Source organism: Pelmatolapia mariae, linkage group LG16_19 (assembly GCF_036321145.2).
Source record: "Pelmatolapia mariae isolate MD_Pm_ZW linkage group LG16_19, Pm_UMD_F_2, whole genome shotgun sequence".
Taxonomy (NCBI): domain Eukaryota; kingdom Metazoa; phylum Chordata; class Actinopteri; order Cichliformes; family Cichlidae; genus Pelmatolapia; species Pelmatolapia mariae.
The window spans coordinates 47,742,942-47,756,954 of NC_086241.1; the positions used below are offsets into that span (position 1 = coordinate 47,742,942).

A 14,013-nucleotide genomic window follows, 5' to 3' on the forward strand; every position below is an offset into this window, starting at 1 on the left:
GTGATTACTCATATCAATGCCCCCATACACTCGCAGGAGCTCTTCCTCATCTTCAGCCATCGCCTCTTCAAAAGCTTCGCACTGAATAATCAAGTCTTCATCCTCCTGCTCCCTGCAAACGCACACACACGTATTACAGTCATAGCTCGGTTCATAGTTTATTTCAATCCCATCTTCAGTGATTTTTCCTTAAAAAGTTCTGACAAGGACCTTTGATCCAATTTATGCCATTAATGGAAATACATCACAAAACTATTTTTCTAAAAGCACCATTTCACTTGCGGTGATTATAGCTTTTAAAAAGGAACCTTTAAAAATGTACCTCAGCGACTTTATTGCGGAAATTAAAAGGCTGAAAAAAATAATCAAATGTGAACACCAGAAGGATGGCTCACCTCAGCTTTGGCAGAACATCAAGTAACTGAAGCCCTGCAAGCAAAATAACACAAAATGACACAGCTCCGGGTAAAACAACAAGAAATCAGTGGCTTTTCATGAAATGTCTTAAAAACAGCGTCACATGCCTCCACACAGGTCTATATGTTCGTTTTGGGGGAAATTCCAGGAAGTCACAGGTGAGCAATCAGAAAGGAGGCGTGGCCAGTCAGGTGGCTGATAGGTCCAATTGGTTTGGACCAATCAGGTGGCTGATTGGTCCAAAACTAATATGCTGGGGGAGAGAAGCTATGGGATATTTCTCAAACCATCATGAAAGTGGTGCTCTTCAGGAAGCTTAGTGGTTAACACTTGTTCCTCATTTAAAATGAGGTTTAACTCTGGCTTAGTCAAAGGTTAAACCAGTGTTTGCACAGAATATACACTGGTGGCCCTCAGAGGAAACAGCCTACTCTGCATTCAAGGTTTAATGCTGCCCAATTATTCTAAGAGTGGTGATATTTTCATTTCTGCTGATTTGTGGTGCAAAATGAATGAATTACACCACCTAATAAAGGCTTGAGTTTTTTTTTTTTTTTTTAAATTCTCAGGCATTTTGTAAAAGTGAGAATGAGGCCAGGAGACCTATTCTTAGTCAGACCCAGTGACAGATATATTTGTAAGAGCGCTCCTGCCCATGGCCTGCTTTTCCCCTTTGTATTCACTTTGAGCTAACAGTTTACCCACAGCGTCACCTTTTCCTGTAACGGGACGGTAAAGGAATTAACTGTTGAGGAGCAGCCAAACCTACCGATGAACTCCTTTCTCATCCTATCCCGCTGCCTGAGGTCCTCTGTCCCGAAGATGAGAGCGTTGATGACACTGAGGAGCGTGACCATGTAAGGGACGTTATCTGTGGCCTGGAGCTCGTTCATAATCACGCTGAAGCGATACTGCTGCGTCTTTACGCCCTGAAGGAGAAACCACATTTGAGATGTGAGAGGAAAGTCAGAATGGAGCTCTGCTAACTTTTCTACTGGTTTAATCCGCTTGCCTTGTAATGGTCCAGGGAGTCAAGTGCCAGCCGATGACCGTCCAGAGAGAACATGCTGAGGGCTGCAAGAAGCTCAAACACCTGCTTCTTCACCATGGTGTTGGAGGTGTCCAACGCTGTGTAGCATAATGATTGCACACATCAGCAAAGGTTGAATTCTCCTATTTTCCCCATCAGTTTTCCTTAAAATAATTCCCCCGTGTCTACTCTTTCCGCTTTGTGTCCAGACCTAAAATAAAAGGATTGTTTTGCCGTCTTTGAGGCAACACTACTTGAACTTTGCCCTCTAAAGATGTGTTGCTGTACTGTAGATAAATATGTGTCTGTAGGTGGGGAAATCCAATATTCACAGCACACTGCCACATTACAAATTCAGGGATGTCCCGAAGCGACCCTTAATGACTCATGTCTGCATGTTAAAGCTGAGGACATGACTGGAAAATTCAGCTTGACAGAATGAGTCACAGAGAACCCTTTAATCATGTGAGCTATGACCACTTTAACACAATATTACAAATGTTACATAAAACACAGGAAAAACAAAGGTCAAATCCCCTGCCATTAAAGAGGAGACGGCTTTATTTGAAATAACTTTTAACAATGAAATATCTGGAACGTTTATTTTCATCTGAGACTGAGCAGAGGCATCAACACAACACTGGGAAAGCGGATTTGTGGTCTACCTTGGGAGAGCTTCCGAATGTATCCCTCGTTTTCTATGATGAAGTGAATCCCCGCTGCCGAGTTCATCACTGCTCGGACGCAGCTGACGCAGGTGAGCTGCAGGAGAGCATCTGCAATGCGAGAGCATCCGCGCCCGGAGAGACGGTCCAGGGCCTCCAGGAGGAGATCCAGCCCGCTTAACTCCAGGAACTGCACCATCCATGTCTGATCGCTGCCTTCCAGGCGGCGCTTCAGCCCAGAGTAGTTGACGACAGTGGGGACTTGGAGCAGTCTGATGCACAGCTCTGGATCAGAATTCTCCAGGTTGGCTTCCTGCTGAGTGTCAGAATCCTGCGAGGAACCCAGGCGATCCCTGACCGCCGCCCACTTCTTTTTCCCATCTGATTTTCCAGACATTGCTGCTGTATAAACTGCAGGTGGGGAGAAAGAAAAGGAAAAAAAACAAAATATTTACAGTTCTTCAAGTGCTGCACAGATGAAGCGAAACAGTTCTCAGGAAATTCTGCAAGTTGGTAGCATGCAGATACTGCCTGCCTGCTTGCGCTGACATGCCGTAATCTTGTGTGGCAAAGGGCTATCATTGTTATCCAAACCACAGAAAACAGGCCAAAACAATTCTTTATCGAAAGCAGAATGGGAAACGACAGCTTTGCACTTTATAAACGAGTAAAAGATACGTCAGCGGCCATCACCAGCTCTGCCAAACATTCCATCTTAATCCTGCTTGAGCGAGTCTGACTGCCAGCTCATCAGAACTCTTCACAAAACCAGGCTTGATGGTATTTGGATAACCTGTTCAGTATTTTCAACAACAATAAATTAAATGCCAAGTTAGCTGGAATTAAACTGCAACGTTTGGGAGGCGTGCTTGTGAAGAGCTGATACAAAGACGGAAGCTCGCACACTGATGGGCACACACCGATCCTTAAAAGTCATCTTTTTCTGGTGTATTTTCCCATCAGTGTAATCCCCACTTTCGCCAACCCCGAGCCTCGAAAGCACGTAAATAACACAGGCACATTCCCACACACGAAGAAAGTCAACAGGGGAAGAGTTTAATCCAAAAAAGGGGAAAACTTTGCCCCGAAAGTCTAAAAATACTTTGTTTCCAAACTTGAAGTTGTAATATTAGCTGCTCCACCACAAGAAGGTTCCTGTATCCCCAGTTGTTGATTTTACACTTGGCACGGAAAGGATATACAAACGAGACAACTGAGCGAGCACGGCGAAACAATGCAGGGCAAAAAAGGTCAGGAAAGGAAAACGGCTAGGAAGGAATTCCAGCCTTCACCAGTCCTCTTTATCAACCTAAGCAACAACATAAGGCTATGCTTTCTGCATGTTAGATGCTCTGTAAACAAAACTGCTTGCAAATGTCTTCGCTGACTCCTATAAGTGGGTATTTTCTCTAAGAACAAAGCTGCTGTCTTGTGAAACATCCTCCAAATTGAATTTCAATCCGCTCTGCGGAGTCAAGGTAAAAATGAAGCCTTTCTTTTCTCACAGTTTTTTTCTCCTGGCAAAGCATTTGTCATTTCTGACTGCAGCATTTCAGTCCTGCTGCCAGTGCGAGAGTGTTACCGTGGCAGCAAGCAACCAGACAATGGTGTTTTACAATAGGCCTTCTCAATGCTCTTCAAAGGGCCGCGTTCATTAGTCACAAAATGGATGCATGCTCCCTAACCCCCTTCCTCCTCCTCTTTCTCAGGATAATAAGAGTTATGGCCACTAATCCTTTACACACTTTCTGATTCAGAGGTACAGCTTGCTCTCATTTCCAAAGTAACTGGAGAACAAAAGTTGCAAGTTGACGCCTGTAAACGGGAGAATTTTCACAGTCATGAATATTCGTGAAGTTACTGGGAGTCATTAAAATGCGCTGAGAATTTTGTTAAGTGGATTCCACAGCTGACTCACACACTTCCAAAGAGAGGCTGGTGTGTAGAAAAAGGGTGCCGCGAGCATGACTCGGCAGCACAGTTTGGGAACTTTTCAGAAGGGAAGGAAAGGACTTTCCTGGGAGAGGAAGCTTGGCTTGTGATAAATACACTGGTGGTATGACAGCTCCAGTTCCTCTTTTGATGCTTTAGTTTCATTTCTAAGGAGTGGTTTCCGAGTTAAGACACATTCTATTCAAGCACAAATATCTGGGCTACATGCTGAGCAACATCAGAGATGATGTGTAGGGAAACAACACATGTAATTCAAAAATGATCATAAACTACAGTACAAAAAGTCTCAAATCAGTAAAAAAGGCTACTTAAGTTTCACGTAAAAAGTGCTCACTTGGTTGATCAGGTGACTAAGATGCCAAAAGACAGTGTCAAAACAGCGTCATTAGTGTGCCCAAACATCTTGCCTGGAGGATTTCCAATGCGTCATTCCACTTTGCTTTCTCTGCACTTTCCTGTGTGCTCTCTACTCCTCTATCAATTAAAGCCAACAAAAAGTCTATACTTGTTTGCAAGTCATACACCCACCCACCTGATTAAATCTACAGTGTTGATGTGAGACACAGGCCCTCCAATTCGAGTATTTCTCAATAAAAGAAATCAGTGCTTATCAAGACTTTTCTTCTTCTTATTCGTTCATTCTAATTCAGATTTCTATTTATAGAAAATTACAGTTGTTTTCTACTTCAGACACAAAGCTTTTAGATAGGTGAGATGCCAATCCAGAATCCCAGAATCTCCCTGAACTCCTGTTTCCCATTACCTGACTGATCAAAAGCCATTGGCACAGTAGATAAGCAACTATAAAGGAACAACAAATAAAAGGAAAAAAGGCGACACACCTTTTAGTGGTGCATAATAAAAGAAAAGAAAAGAAGTAAGAGCTGCTTAAATTCCTATGTAGATCTAGCAGTTTAGTTACCTCTAGTGATCCTCTGGTTAACTGCTCCTCAGCACTTGCGTTTGCAGCATATTCTTTTCTGCACTCTTCAAACATAAGCCACTTTCATTTTCCGACCTTGTCTGCCAGAACATGTACCACTAATAGCAGGCTGATTCACTGCATCAGGACAAACCTACTCACCGGTCCTCTGGTTTAGCCGCCTACACAAGCAGCCCACTGCTACAGTACAACCTCAACACTTGTGAACATGCAGGGACATCTCCACTGATTTATTTCCTCAGAAGCATATGCACAGCTTCTGTGTGCAGGGCATGTATGACAGTAATCATAAACAGTAAATAAACAACATACAGTATACTGAGACGCCAGATTGAGCAGAAATTGTATGAAATTTGAGACTATTTCATTTAAACACTGAAACTACGATGACTGAAATCCCGTAAATCCCTTTATGGATTATATTAATTAGAGTTTGAGTATTTACAAATAATTAAGCTTTGATCCACACGTTAAAAATCTTGTTGTTTTTTCCACCCTCTGTATTCACATAATGATTATTGCAGCTGAGCACATCTGGTGCTCGTTTAAGGAGCATCCACATCCACACCTCCTCTGATTGTCTCTCCGCTCTCCGAGGGAGTGACAGGCATGCCTGTAAAGTCTTCAAGCGCATTCTGGAGTTAACACGCAATTCAGTGTTAGTGTGGCCCCAGACTGACCGCGCACGTAACATCGGCATTTTTGACTAAAGCCACGTGTGACAACCCGCGATGTCCAAGTTACAGCCTTGAAACTGCAGCTGGACATTTTTGGCCAAACTGTTTTGTTTTCCATCTCAGCCTTTCTGCCTCTCTGGCAGTGCGGTTTTTAAAGGGACAGCCTGTTACTACCTCCACACTGTCACTTTGCGAGCCTGCATTGCACACTGCTCCATAATTACGGACCTTTTGCGCTGCGATTTTTCCCACATACCAGGAAACATAACGGGACTTAGTCACCTCAGAGTGGCGAGAAAAACACGCAAGAAAACACATTAATAACAGAATCTACCGTCACTTCACATATAAGCGCTCAAAACGGCGTCGCACTATTACAGATCACCTATCGGCTGAGTGTGATGCCTTACCTGCCTTTATTCCATTAATACAACTACACCTCAAAAATCGCGTCCTCGGCAGTGTGTCGTTTAGGGGGGCGCTTTGCAGTCATCCAGACTCTCATTACTGAGGAAAAAAGACGAGACGAGGACCTCTGAAAATATCGGCACTGTGCGGCAGGTCAGTCCCTCATGGTATGCGATGGTCCCTTTCAAGTCGCTACAGCCCCTCTGCTTCCACTCAGTTGTGAAACAGCGACTGTGTCAAAACAGCGTCATTAGTGTACCCACACATCCGCTTTGGACTTTCAGAATAAACTCAACAGCGAAGAAACCGCAAACGCCTGAAATGTGGTTACACTATAATAAAAAAGGATAAAATAATATCACATAAATACATTTTTTAATGAATAATAATAATAATAATAATAATAATAATAATAATAATAATAATAATAATAATGTTATTAAAATTGTTGTTGTATAATTAAAAACGACGTTTTTAAACCTTACAGCAACAATTGCCCTACCACTGACTGAAGTACAACAAAGAAACAAACAAAATTTAGTCTTGAGATGACTTAGGAGGCTTTTAGTTGGCAGAAAATTACACACTAACAGAAAGAGAAGTATCTCTATATCGTATGCCTGCAGTTTATGATCAGAATACGTGTATACACGGTTTTAAATGCTGTTAAAAAATACTCATGTGGATGGGTAAAAGGCTCTCGATGTTTTATTTTGAAGCCAAAGCTGCTCGATTTCCGGTCCCTACTGCGTGCAACTTGAGTCCTTTTTAGATGCTGAAGGCAGCCAGTGGTTTGAACCTCCTCCCACACTCACCCATCCCATCAGCTGGACCGCTGCCTCAGGCAACCAGTTGCGGGAGGGAACATAACTTCTCCGAATCAATCAGCGACTCCTTGCAGCACACAGCGCAGTGGCAGAGCACAATCCTATTATAGTCTTGAGTTAATGTGGTTATCTCACAACTGATGAAATAATAACCAGACTTCAGCAGGTCTAACTGCTCCTAGGAACCTTGTGTACAACACGTAGCAGTATTTCCAAGTCTGACTTAGAGGAAATTAGTCATCCTTCTTTATTCTCTGGAATGGGGCATTTTTAATTTTAACACAATCTGGAATCATCTGAATCCACGACACAGAAATAACCCGAAGACACTTAGACATAATCTTTTCTCTAAGATTTTTAGCTTCAGTGATTTTAGGGAAGTCTTTCAATAAATCTACTGCTTCACTGATAAAAGCAGTTATCCTTCATGTCTTGGGGCTACTTAGCTTGCTAGAATTTCACTGCCTTACAAAAGGGTAGATATATGAAAACTTGTGATGCTTTAGACAGCAAAGTTTCACCAGCACAAGAGTTTTTGTTATTGTGAAGGAGAATGAAAAAAAATGAGAAATGAGCACCATGAGTATCATGTATCTGTATCCTCAGCTGTCCTAATAGAGACTATGCAGGATAGCTGCAATACACAGGGACAGTTTGGTCTAAACATAAGCCACTGAGCAAATATTATGAACTCATAATGAGCAGATCACTAGCTGAGCTTGTTGAACAGGATCAAGAAACATCAGCAGGAATCAAATATCTGATCCTCAAAGTCAAATTCAGCCTCATTGTCTCTCTTTCCTGTATTGTTGTACAGTACAACAACACAGGCTACACTGTATCCAGTGCACTGTAATGTACACTGGATACAGCTGAAGCTGATGAATGAAGAAAGGAGCAAGAGGAGGATGGATTACTATTCATGATGTGTGGAGGAGGGCGGGGCAGCTATAGAAAGGATGAAGAGTGGATAAGGTATTTGGTCCTTTGAACTGATGTCTAAGAGAGGGAGAGAGAGAGAGAGAGAGAGGGAGAGCACTGTACTTTTTAACCAGGCTGTTTAACACAATTTTGGAGCGAAGGAGGACACTAGGAGGAGAGGTGACAATCAGTGAAGCAAAAGTGTGTCTTCATAGCAAGAATGAGCACTACAGATGTGATGTTTGCTTTGAGGAGGGGACCTGGAGAGTTGGAGGTATGCACAGGAGAAAAGAGGAATGAAAGTCAGTAGAAGCAAGACTAACTACATGAGTGTAAATGAGAGGGAGACAACTGTAACAGTGAGGCTGCAAAGAGTAGAGGTAGTGAAAGTGGAAGTAGTTTAAATATCTGGGATCAACCACCCAAAGCAATGGATGGTGCACAAGACAGGTGGAGAAGAGAGTGCAGGTAGGGTGGTGTTGAGTGTCAGGGGTGATTTGTGATGGAAGGATAGGAGGAAGAGTGAAAGGGAAGATTAAAATTGTATGGACAAATGCAGAGGAGGGGTAGTGGATATACTGGATACATGATGCTGAATATGTAAAATTACTTGTTTCACAAGACAATTGTGTAAAACTGGCCTGCCTGACCTGCCATGAACTGAAGACATTTGATGCATCATGATGTGGAAAATCCAACAACAGAGGCCATGAACTGCTGAGCACCTAAAATTTAAGCAAAAATGGGAAATCTTTTTGCTTACTAAACATCGAGACTTTTCCTCCTTGGCTTTGAGTATATGACGTGGTTACGCATTGCAACACTTTCCTCGTCTCACATTCAGCATTTGATGTGTTGAGGTCCTTACAGGGTCTTAAACTTATTTAAATTTAATTATCAGATCAATGTACTTAACAAAAACTAAGGAACTATTAGAGAAGTGTGTGGAAAACTAAATCCACCCTTACTGCTATAATGGGGATTAAGAGGGTAAGTTGTAGTCAGGTGCTAATCATCAGTAAGTGTGAGCATCTCACTTAAGTGGAAAACGTTCGAGACAGTTGCCAAACGTCCAAAGCGTGGACGTCACAGTAAATTCACCCCAAGGTCAGACCGTGCAATGCTCAGAGAAACTGCACCCCCCCCCCCCCCCTCCCCCAAACTTACATCTCAGACTCTACAGTCCTCAGTTAGCATGTTAAAGGTTAAAGGTATGGCTTGTTTGGAAAAGTTTCTTCTGTCTAAAAAGAGTAAGGCACGTGGCTCAGGTTTGCAAAGTTGCATCTGGACAAACCACAAGACTTCTGGAATGGTGCTTTGACAGTTGAGAACAAAGTGGAGATGTCTGGTCATAATGCACAGTGAAAAGCAAACACATCGATCGGCACAAACCCCTCATACAAACTGTGAAGCACGGTGGTGGAGGGATGATGATTTGGGTTCGTCCTACAGCCACAGGACTTGGACACCTTGCAGTCACTGAGACGACCATGAACTCCTCTGCATACCAAAGTATTCTAGAGTCAAATATGTGGGGATCTGTTTGACAGCTAAACCTTGGCTCAAATTGGGTCATTTATCATAAGGACACAGTAAATCTACAACAGAATATAAATAAAAGAAAATAGTCAAGGTGTAGCAATGTCAAAGTGCTCTTGCCTGATTAAAATGCTGTAGTGGGACTTTAAGAGAGCTGAATGAACTGAAGCAACCTTAAAAAGAAGAGCATGTGAAAATTCCTCCACAAGGTTGTGAGAGACTGATAAAGTCACAGAGAAAATAATTACTTACTAACTAGTATTGCTGGTACAAGCGATTTCACAAGCTGATCAATAACAGGGTGTACCTATTTTTTTCATATATTGCTTCTGCATTTTGGTTTATTTTTTTGTCAGATAAATAATGTAATAAAGTCATTTGTTGTTGTTCTTCTAAGGTTGTACTTAAACAATTTTAAGACCCAGTAATAAACAGATTTTTATAAATTATGTCCTGATACGTAAAACCTTAGGACTGAAATAGAGTGTACTTTATTTTTGCCATGACTGTATTATTTTATGATTTAGAAATCACTGCCTTGGGGTTAACTCTTTGAGAAACATTGTTGCACTAGTCCTGCTGGATAACCTTTTATACTTGGGCCACATCTTCGACTTCGACTTCTTTTTCAGTCCTGTTTATCCTCAGTGTGCCTGAAGGACAAAAAAAGCCCTGCTTTGTAAAGACATTTTAAACTGAAAGAAGCCTGCCTTTTTACACAATCTGAAGGGACAGAGTCATCACAATATTTCTAAACCGTTTGTAAGTAACAGGTGGCTTTTTCATCATCTAAAAACTTCCCCCACAAAAATTGAAGAAAAAGAAAGCTGTTTCTGTACATGTCAGGGGAAGTTCCCTACAGGAAGTGGTGCAACCTCAGACCGCATCTTGGTTAACAGATATGTAAAACCTATGCCATTAGGCCACAGATGGATTTATATCCACAGGAAAAAAACATGTAGCATTGAGGTGTCTGTTTACATTTTGCATCTGAGACAAGATGGAGCAAGTTTAATGGGCTAAAATGACAGTTTAGTAGGCCACACAATGAATCTAAATGGAAATAAAGGTGGAGCCTGGGTCCTCAAATCGATATAAACACGGCTTTTGTAAACACATTTCTTGGTGGACTAAGCTTAATCAAACATAGGTAAACGTGTTAATATGTACTGTACTGTGCTACCTGCTGTTACATAATTTGTCCACCAGAGGGCGCTGTGGCCTCGTTGATCTTGATGGGCTTGGAAAAGTTTCTTATCCAAATTTAAATGTCGAAACAACATTATTAGGGTCCCTTGGGAAGGACGTGTGCGCGCAAATTAATAAAATCCAGTATTTTCTTTAAACAAGGAGCCTACATGTGGCTTTTTATCCCCGAACATCATCATTAGCAATATCAAAAAATACAGTAAAATCAGGCTAATGTGAACAATATGCTGATAGAAAACAGGCACATAAGTATGGCACAGAAAGTCTTAATTAAACAAAATAAATAATTTAAAATGATCATTTATAATTAAATACCTTTTATGTCTTACGGTTAAATACACAGTGGGCCTTTAGTGCCAGGCAGGATATTGTTCTAAATAACTAATTTCACACCTGACAGCAAGATAAAAATAGCCATCTATGCAGTGAAGCATTGGATGTGGGATTTGTCACGCATGAACAGCCCTGAAAGAGCCCACAGATGGGTCAAAAGATTTTAGAAGATTAATACTTTATTAATCTTTAAAAAATTATCGGATATAAAAATAATAAACGCTACAGTAAAAATAATAAAAATTCTGTGTTTTCAGGAACCTAGAGAAGAACAAGGAGACCCAAAAACTACAATACCCAGTTTGCAATGCACATCCTGGTTGAAAGGTTGAGAACGTCATACTCATGCTGCCTGGAACCACAACATACAGCTAAATAGCTAGCAAAACAGCTGTTTTAAATAGTGGTATATTTATTATTTTTGTGTATTGGTACTGTAGCTCGTTTTGGCAGAAATGTCCGGAAAGGCTAAAGATATCCTACAGATGGATCTGTACGGTTTACTTGGCGTTGAAAGCACTGCTACAACGAAAGAGGTGTGTAAACTAGCACTTAAAGCTAGCTTTAGTCATTGTGTTAAAAAATAGCCGTGTTAAGATAACCATGCTTGTAAGTAACACATTGTAAGCTGGAACTTGTTATTTTTATTTGCCAGACGATTTATTTCCAAGTGATAAATAATTCAAATTTATTGTGTTAGGACATTTTTGTCACCAAGCAAGAGGCTATGATAACTTTCTGCTATGAAGATTAGTATTTCTTTTAATCGTATGTGTGTGTAAATGATGAAGTTGTTTTTTTTTTTGTTTGTTTGTTTGTTTTTACAGTGTGAGATAAACGTAAGGTAAAACTAGAAAAGATGTAGGTCCAGCGTGTCATATAACAGACAAACCGGCTAATGGTTCATTTACACCGTTGTGATACTCTGAAAGGCCGCTGAGTGGGGGTGTTGCATCAGGCAAACCTTTAGTACTATGCCTTGACATAAAATCCCTTTACAGTGAAACTATGACCATAATTTCGGTGTGATTATTCAGTTATATATTTGTAACTTCAGTTAAATCAACATACTTAGCTCCTGAAAGCTGGTGTGGTTCTGAAAACATCTGATTACATGTGCGTTACTGCCGTGGGTAAACTAGTTTTTTGCTTTTCTGCATATTGGAAACAGAATTTTGCAAAATTCTCTTTGTGCTTGCAATCAACCCTGGGAGCGTTTCCCCAACATCGCTTCAATATTTCATCTCTGAGTGGTTCACCATGATTCCCTGAATCAAGCATTTTCCCTGCAACCACCTCTCTTCACTGTTTCCACAATCCCGAATCCACAGGCCTGAAGGGAAATTAAAATTGCTGCCAAAATGAGGGAGGCAGTTAATTTCTTAATTGGAATTCAAAGTTCTGTCCTCCCCAGAGGATTATCCTTAAGGAAGTTGGTGGTTGTGGCTTGGGTAGAATTGAGGCTCCAAACGGTGGGGGCTGATTCTGTGAGGTCTGTTGATGGTCGAGAGAGATAGTGGGTTTGTTTGTGTGCATGTGTGTGTAGTGCATTTAGTCAGAGGGGAGGGGCTCAAAAATCAATCAAGTGTGTGAAGAGAGATGTCATCAGATGAGCTACTTATCCCAGTTTTTTGGCCTGCTGCTCTATCCCAGCTATTAGACACACTGTTTATCAAAGAAAGAGGAAGAAGCTCATCCCAGAGCCTGTTTATGTGGTTTTAGCCATAGCTTGTAAAACACTGCCTTGACGTAGGGGATTTGCATACTTCATTTTCCCTTGTTTCTCTTTAGTGTCTCTGCTGTTGACCTTTCGTTGCGCTTAGCTGGCTGATAAATGCCATGGAAACTGGCACTTCAGAGTTTATGATTTAATGACTTCATGGGGTTTACGTTATGCTTATAGTGCTAGGGAAGACTTTTTCTAAAGGGCAGCCACCAGTTAAACACTTGTACCTACCACAGATTGCTCGTCCACAGCCAAGACCACACAGAATTTCTTGTGGTTTGTTCAGCTACTTAAATTTTAATGTACCTATTACCTAATGTGTTTCAGTAACTACACGCTTGAATGGTTTACTTCCACTCAGAGCATCCAAGGACAGGTGATTTCATTGCATTGTAATAGTTCATTGTAAACTCAATGCCCCCACTGATGAGTTTCTTTTTCCTCTTCAAGTCTTTGTCAGAATAGGTGCATTAAGATTATAATTGCATTCTGCAGTGCACTGGGGAGCATCATCACCGTGCAATCAGGACAGCAATTTTTATGCAGTTTATTTCTAGCGCACTAAGTATGTATTCCACAGTTATACAGCCATATACACTCTTAAATCAGACAAAGCAGTTATAACTGAAGAAATAGATTAAACCATAATGGTGTTTTTGCCAGATCAGTTACAGTTAGGTTGGTGTTATTGATTTAGTTGTTACATTGTTATTAAGTGAATTAATCAAAATGAGTGCTCTTCCTCAAACAATTTGATTACTGCATATTAATTTATTTATGCCAGCGTGATCTGTGAGGTTTGCATTAAGAAGCACATGCATCCACAGTGTGCTTACAGTTTCTCCCTGATACATCTTCAGTGAAGTTCTTAGGGTCATGAGGTGTTTTGGATCTTTTAGCATCAGACCTCCTCACCCAGATGCCACAAATGGGGTTGGCTCTCTGTCTTCCGTCTCCTGTAGCGCCCAGTTGCTTGCACTTTGATGAGTGAACATCCTGCAAAACCTCCACAGCTAACCTCTTTGGGCTCACAGAGCATCTTCCAGCCTCTGTCCTGGCACTTCTCCAACAGCTCCTAGTACTTTGCGTGCTTCTTCTCGTTTACTCTTCCCACATGCTCTTCCCAGGGCACTCTAAGTTCTTGAATGATCAAGTGTTTAGTCGGTGGCCTGAGTGATTTCGTGACAGTGTCTTGCAGAAAATTCAGCTGTTTGTCCAGGTCCATGCTCAGCTGCTAGTGGAGGGCTAAATTCACTTTTCTTTTTACCTTTCTTTCTCTGGAGTATTTTGTTATTATTTTCTTCTAGCTGATAATATCCTATAAATAGTCACACATTGTTATTAATGAGGATGGATCCATGGCTG

General features: G+C 41.3%; 2 protein-coding genes across 2 annotated transcripts in view; one reads left to right on the forward strand and one right to left on the reverse strand.

Moving 5' to 3' along the window:
- Nucleotides 1-391: 391 nt before the first annotated feature.
- Nucleotides 392-6,300, reverse strand: inf2 (inverted formin 2). Its single transcript, XM_063499181.1, has 5 exons — nucleotides 6,096-6,300; nucleotides 2,113-2,523; nucleotides 1,430-1,545; nucleotides 1,187-1,346; nucleotides 392-429 (listed from the first exon to the last, which is right to left on the reverse strand). The coding sequence occupies exons 2-5, from the start codon at nucleotides 2,507-2,509 to the stop codon at nucleotides 392-394; spliced, it is 711 nt and encodes a 236-aa protein (XP_063355251.1). The 5' UTR covers nucleotides 2,510-2,523; nucleotides 6,096-6,300.
- A 4,955-nt stretch (nucleotides 6,301-11,255) lies between these two features.
- Nucleotides 11,256-14,013, forward strand: part of dnajc17 (DnaJ (Hsp40) homolog, subfamily C, member 17) — a 34,553-nt gene continuing 31,795 nt past the window's right edge. The window contains exon 1 of the mRNA XM_063498514.1: nucleotides 11,256-11,458. Within this exon, the coding sequence (XP_063354584.1) occupies nucleotides 11,378-11,458 (81 nt within the window). The 5' untranslated portion in view covers nucleotides 11,256-11,377. The remainder of the gene's footprint in view (nucleotides 11,459-14,013) is intronic.

What these genes read in the sequence shown, in the direction of transcription:
- inf2 (XM_063499181.1), bottom strand. Translation starts at nt 2,509, where the DNA reads ATGTCTGGAAAATCAGATGGGAAAAAGAAGTGGGCGGCGGTCAGGGAT. An exon ending in CATTCGGAAGCTCTCCCAAG is followed by an intron (nt 1,546 to 2,112) that starts GTAGACCACAAA and finishes TATGCTACACAG; the next exon opens with CGTTGGACACCTCCAACACC. An exon ending in ACTCCCTGGACCATTACAAG is followed by an intron (nt 1,347 to 1,429) that starts GCAAGCGGATTA and finishes TTTCTCCTTCAG; the next exon opens with GGCGTAAAGACGCAGCAGTA.